At 38.1% G+C, this 7,002-nt stretch overlaps 1 protein-coding gene across 3 annotated transcripts in view; it reads left to right on the top strand.

Moving 5' to 3' along the window:
• The first annotated feature begins 1,619 nt into the window (after positions 1-1,619).
• Orc5 (origin recognition complex subunit 5) overlaps positions 1,620-7,002 on the top strand; it is a 66,291-nt gene continuing 60,908 nt past the window's right edge. For 2 of the 3 annotated variants that reach the window (XM_020153285.2, XM_074064927.1), the window contains exons 1-2: positions 1,620-1,813; positions 5,326-5,418. In XM_020153285.2, the coding sequence (XP_020008874.1) occupies positions 1,742-1,813; positions 5,326-5,418 (165 nt within the window). In that variant the 5' untranslated portion in view covers positions 1,620-1,741. The remainder of the gene's footprint in view (positions 1,814-5,325; positions 5,419-7,002) is intronic. The other variant, XM_020153286.2, reaches the window with a different exon arrangement.

Below are 7,002 nucleotides of genomic sequence, written 5' to 3'. Positions count from 1 at the left end.
TCTTCATGAAATACGTTTAAATCTTTAGCATATTCCTAATTGTCAATTTCTATACCCCACTTCCAAAAAAAGGCATGCTAAGATTTTGATTGAGTTGAATCCATTTAAGAATTTGGGGAAAACACACACATTTTAACGAAATTGAGACTTATATTTCACAAACATGGTATTCCTTTTTTTAAAATAATCTTTAATTTCTTCCAGTAATACTTTGTAGTTTTAAGTATGCAGGTCTTACACATCTTTTGTCAAATTTATTCCTAAATATCTCATAGTATGATGCTATTAAAGTTGCATTGATATCTTAAGTTTAAATCCCACTTACTTATTGCTAGTATACAGAAATAGTTGATTTTCTTCTATTTTGGGCTTGCATCCTGAAGCCTTGAAAAGCACATTTATTAGTTCTACTAGTTTTTCTTTCTTTCTTTTTTTTTTTTTAAGGTTAGCTCAAGAATTAACCTAGAAGGCAACACACATGCACAGGAAATTAATGTGAGTCAACTCCCTGTATAGCTATCCTTATCTCAACCAGCAAAAACCCTTGTTCCTTCCTATTATTGCTTATACTCTGTCTACAACAAAATTAGAGATAAGGGTAAAATAGTTTCCGCCGGGTAGGCGCGCGGAGGGGGGGGTAGGCGCGGGGGGGGGGGTAGGGGGGTAGGGGGGGCGTTAAGGAAAGATAAATGACCCAAACATTGTATGCAAATATGAATTAAAAACAAACACAAAAAAGAATCCATCAGATTTTCTACATAGACAATTGTGTTGCCCGTCAGTAAATTCAGTTTACTTCTTTGTTTCCTGGTGAATTTAATTTTTTTCTTGCCTTGCTGTATTGGTTATAAAGTCTATGTGCAGCCATTTTTTACTTCTGACGACAACCTCTTATTATCCCTGTATTATAAAGAGGTTCAAACGAGTGGTTCAAAGATTCTTCCAAGGCTCACATTGTGGAAGCTGAATCAGTGTTCCTACAATAAGATTTTCTGGGCCTCAAGCCCTCCTTTTGCAGGTCCTGGTGTTAGAACTTAGGGCCTCATGTTTGCTCTGCCACTTAGCCACGCCCCAAGCCTCTCTATTCCCTGAATCTTGTAGCTTCTGGCTCTGGCAGGCGTTCCATCGCTTTCACTGCTCTGCCCACATTAGCACACCGGGACTCTTCACTTTGGGGCGAGAGGAACACCAACTCTGGTTTCAGCCTTAGGAAAAGTCACTCCAAGTCTAATGGAGCCCATACGCACTCTCTTCACCAGACGCCACTAAGTCCCACCTTCTCATCAGGGGAAAAACCTCATTTTTGGAAAAATACTGGTCTTCCACAGATTGCAGTAAGGAAAGGGCCGGACTTCCCAGGTACTCAGGATTTTCAAATTTGGGGGCCCCTGGCGGGGAATCTGAAGCCACGGTTTCGCGACTCACGGGGAACCTACAGGGCCCCTTCGCTCCTTCCAGCCCTTCTGAGTTCGCTCATTCCTACCTAGCTCTCTCAGCCCTTGCTAGGCTCAAGTCCACCACCAAGCAGTCAACCCCGCCCAGCCCCAGAGCACAGAAGACGATGACGGCGACGCTCTGCGTACGGGCTGACGTCACGCCAACGCCACGCCGCGCCGGTCCCGCCCACCGCGGTCCAGTTTCCGGCGGGAGCGCGGACCGACTGGCGGAGTGAGGTCCCACTTAGTGGTACCTGGTTGGGTGGTCGCCAGCTGCACTGCCCTTTCCTCTTGTGCCCGCCAAAATGCCTCACTTGGAGAACGTGGTGCTTTGTCGCGAGTCTCAAGTGTCCACCTTGAAATCCCTGTTTGGAGAGGTATTGTGGTCAAATTGTCTTTTCCAAGTCCTGGAGGTGGTCTTAAGACCTCCTCCAATTTTGGGGGTATGGAGTGTGGATTGAGGGGCAGTACACCCTCTTCTACGATGAGCTAGCGGGTGTTGTAAGTCTTTCCCACACTTTTCCCCCAAAGTAATCTCTCATCAGTCGGTTTCAAAGAGATTGCACAGGAAAGGTCGGCCTGCGGTAGGACGTTGGCCGGGAGGTGTCTTTTGTACACACCACACCTTTGAGGTGATGTTAGCCCACGGTAGCCGCGGGAAGCTGCTTATTCTTACCCAGCCGAGCGGGCTCCTGTGTCACAGGTGTGTTTGCAGAGTGTTATTCAAAACGTTAGCTCACACGTTACAGTGAGGCAGTTAATGTAAGTCGAGTGTAGGAAGTGGATGTTTTCAAGGCCATTGGGGGTCAAAGTAGTGCTTCAGGCTTAAAAATACACAACTTTTCCAGAATTGTAAAAGCCCTAAAGAGGTCTGGTCTAGGCTTCTGATGCTCTTAGACGTGAGGTTGTCTTCTGGACGAACACAGCTAGGGAGTCCTTTCGATAGGCAAAAGGTAGCACTCATCAGTTCATCAATTGATCAATTTTTTTCTGGTATGGAGGGCAAGAAAATAGAAGTAACCATCTTCTAGTTTAGGTTTTAAATGTACTTTTATCCAACTAGAAATGTTGGGCGTCAATCTCAGGTGGCCTATGAAGTATTAATGGAGAAGTACCACCCTCCATCTAAAGGGATACTTTATTTACGGAAGAGGCCAACAACTGCATCCTCAGTCACTTTCTAATTATGTTTTCAGTTATAGTTATTCATATTATTACTGAAATATTTTCTTGGTGATCTATGCATTCCTTTCCTGGAGTTGATAAATCCAGATCACTGTATACAACCAAAAGTACCCTCCTGAAAAAAGATATTGGCAAGAAAGGTTTAATAGTATTGTCTTGGTAGTAGATCACAGAAAGGATTTGACCTTTGATGTTACTGCAAATCATGTTTGACAAAACTAAATGTCACTTTTCTGCAAGGTGATATGCATGTGGGAAATGCAAACTCCAATAGCAAAGAACTACAAAAAAAAATTTGGTTCATGTTTCTAAGAAGACTCATTTATTTGTCTAACATATAAATATTTACTGAACACACTTTTTGTAGCAGACACTGCTACAGACACTGTGCCACATCCTGGCTTATTACAGTTGTCAGGGAGGTTTATGAAGGTGAAAGGTTAGGTAACAGTGCAAGAGTCTACTATAATTCTGGGTACCGATAGAAAGTGTTTTAAGGTGGGATATTTTTAGGCACCAAACAATGGATGTAAACAAGTGTGGCAAGATTGTAGAAAAGGAGAGAGTTAGTGCCGCTTTGAACACTCTTTAAAGTATGGTCTGAGCTTCTTCAAAGGTGAAATAAAATGTCCAGATAGCAGAGATGCTCAGCAACATGCGTCTTAATTCTTGAAACAGTTTAAGAGCCAGTTAATTTGTAAAATTGTTACATATAAAGTTATAGATTTATGTGTTAAGATATCCATTTAGTAAATTTTAAGTCCATTTTAGCATTTGAGCTGCTTTTGCCATAGGTATATGCCATTTAGAAAGGTTTTTCCTGTATGAATCTGAATTTCAATTTGTCTTGTAAAAGGAAACGTTTAGCTTAGAGACTAGAATATACTAAGTATTGTTTGTGACTAATATAGCTGTGGTAGATGATCATAGAGACAAAACTTTATTTACTCAGTTTTTACTTAACTTTTTTTTGTGGTTTGAACTCATAGCTTTGAGATTGTGAGGCAGGTAGGTTCTCTGTTGCTTGAGCTACATCTCCAGCCTGAGGCTCAACTTTCTTGTGGAAGTTGCAGCATCCAATTTTCTTTTTTTGCAGGGGTGGAGCACAGTATTGGGGTTTGAATTAGAGCCTTGTGCTTGGGAGGCAAGCACTCTACTACTTTAGTCATGTCCTAGCCTTATAATTATTTTTAAAATGCATGTCTCCCCACTAGACTATAACCTCCTTTAGAGTAAAGATGTCTTTTACTGGTATTTGTACTCTTCAGTGCATTAATGGCACCTCATAAGTGTTTGTTGATTAAATGAGACACTTATAGTATTGACTAGACCGATAGAGGGGTCTTTGGCAATTTTGAGTTTTCTTAGGCTGCTTACAGTGTACTGCAGAAGAACCTTACAAATATGTTTTTAATTAACTTCTTTTTATTTTTAACATTTTTACATTTTCTTACATGTGTATACCTTATTTGGGCCACCTTCCCCCCTTTTCCAGGCAGAACCTGTTCTGCCCTCTTGTTCTCCAACATTGTTGAAGAGAAAACATAATAGATAATAAGAAAAACATAGCATTTTTGCTAATTTGAGGTAAAGATAGCTATACAGAGAGATTCTTAGTGTTATTACCATGCGTGTGTGTATTATAATCCATATTAATTAACTCTTTTGAAGTACTAGAGATCAAATCCAGGAACTTGCTCATGCCAGGCAAGTGCTCTACCACTGAGCCAATTTGTATTTTAAATATGTGCTATGCTGGTTTTACCAATGTTTGATATGATGAAATATATACATTTATATCAGGGTTGATGAATAATCATAATTCAGAAATATTCTTTAAGTTTTCCTAAGAATGAGTCTCAGAATGTCTTCTATGATTATATAGGCTTAATTTCAAAATTAAAATGTTCAATAAAATTGCAGCCTGTAAAGACATTAGTCTTTAAAAAAGGATTAAGATAAAAATTGAATAGACTGAATTATCCTTGAAAAAATCCCTTAAAAGTTGAGAATATAAGAGTTTGTGTATTTAAGCTTGTATAATAATAAAAGTATAAATATATAATATGTGTCATATAATAAAATATGTCAATATAATTTTACAGAATAATTTCATAAGGGAGAAAGTGCTTAGAATTGAATTTAAGTAAGTTCAAAATGTGATATAGATATTCATCTATATATGAATATAATATAACATAATGCACTGTAAGCTGTTGATTATTAAGAGGAGCATGGTGATGAGAAAGAGTAAGTAAGGGGGGATTAATTTGATTAAAGCATGATATATACAGGCCTGAAGTACCAAGGTGAAACCCCCTTGGACTATCAATTTGCGCAATTTTTTGAAAAATGAAGGATAGGAGGATAAAACAGGACTCTTCTGAGGATGGGTACCAGTGGGAGGGGGTTGAGCATAAGAAAAGGGTGAATGAGTATGAATGTGGTGGATGTATTTTTGTATTCATATATGAAAATAGAAGATTGAAACCTGTTGAAATTGTCCTAAGAAGAAGGGGAGAGGAAAAGAGGGAGAACAACGGAGGGGGTAGATCTAAGATGCATTAGAAACACATATGTAAATATCACAATGTACCCCTCTGTACAGGTATTATATGCTAATAAAAAAAATTCTCCCACAAGTTTATTAATGTTCATTTTCTAATTTGTATCTAGAGACTGATATTTGTCTTTTCTCCCCTAGAGACATCATTTCAGCTTCCCATCTATTTTTATTTATGGACATACTGCCAGTGGAAAGACATATGTAACACAAACTTTGTTGAAAACATTAGAGGTGAGAATAGCCCTAAACATGCTGTTAACAGATTTTTACTCATGGACTTCTAGAAATGAAAGGGATTTGGGAGATAATTTCATTTACCTTTCTCTGAAGGAGTATCATCTACATGAAACATTTCTGACCAAGTTTTATTTGAATACCTCAAATGAGTGTAAACTTCAAAAACCATTAATTACAAAATAACTTTAACCTTTACATTAGAGAGTTTATTTATTCATTGTCAGGACTAGGCCTCACACTTGCTAAGCAGTGTGAGCTCAGGGCCTCACACTTGCTAAGCAGGCATTCTACCACTCAAGCCACTCTGCCAGCCCTTTTTTGTGATGGGTTTATGTCAAGATAGAGTTTCGTGAACTATTTGCCTGGGCTGGCTTCCAACTATGATCTTCCTAATCTTTGCCTCTTGAGTAGCTAGGATTACAGGTGTGAGCCACCAGTGCCTAGCTGAGAGTAATTTTTTAAGTTGAGCAAATTTTCCTCTTTTTCATTGGCTGATAAGATTTGGGGATACACATAAAAAGATTATTTTTAAAATATTAAATCTGTTTCTTTTCCAGTTTTAAAATCTATACTTTCCATGTATAGTATTGATGATGATCATTCTGCATTTTCACATATGCAAAACTGAACATATCATCTTTATCCTGCTGTTCTTTCCATATTTTCTATTTCCATAAATGATATCACCATTGATAGTGTCCAAACTTACTCTTTCTTAACTCTTCTCATCCTCACTTATCCACTAAAGCAAACCAGTGAACACATTCTATCAATTCTATACCCTTAAAGTCATGACTTAATCTACTTTTGTTCATAACTATTGCTGCTAGTTTAATTTCATTTACCATTGTTTCTTCCAAGTATTTCTACACATCTTCTAATTATAATTCATTCTGAACCCTGCAACTAACCCATGCAAATCTAACTTAATATCTTCAAGGTGATGTTCAAGTATTTGCCTGATACAGAAGACTTTTCATGAGCTGAATTTAGTTTATCTTTCATAATATAACAATTAAGAATTGGGGCTGTAGAGTCTGGCAGACTTGTGTCTCTCTCCTAAATTCACCACTTAGTGCCTACTTTATCTGCAAACTAGGGAAAAAAGTGGCAACCTTTGGGATTGTTAGGAGAATTAAATGTTAATACATGAAAAATGCTTATTATAATAAGCACTTATATATAATACATATTATTGTATATATATATGTACCTATCTGTCTATATATACATGCATATAATAAGCACTCATTAAAGGTTAGCTGCTATTATTAATGAGTATTGCCACACCGTCTTTCATACCTAATCCTGGATGGGCAGTAGCCATGTGAATGAGCATGACTATATTCCAGAACAACTATATATACAGAAACAGGTGGCCGGCCAGCAGGATTTGGTTTATTAACCTCAGTCCTGTTCTAGCTGTCAGGATGCTTGTTTACACTTGCTGTTCTCTTTCATACCTTGGCACATGCTGCTCCCTCTGCTCGTAATTGCTTTTCCATACTCACTTGTTCTTCCATTACCCTATTGCTTTACAAATGCTTTTTATTTTGCCAGATTTCCTTCATTTCCTAA

The sequence above is a fragment of the Castor canadensis genome, chromosome 2 (genome assembly GCF_047511655.1).
Source record: "Castor canadensis chromosome 2, mCasCan1.hap1v2, whole genome shotgun sequence".
Taxonomy (NCBI): domain Eukaryota; kingdom Metazoa; phylum Chordata; class Mammalia; order Rodentia; family Castoridae; genus Castor; species Castor canadensis.
This window is presented reverse-complemented; position numbering and strand designations above follow the sequence as displayed.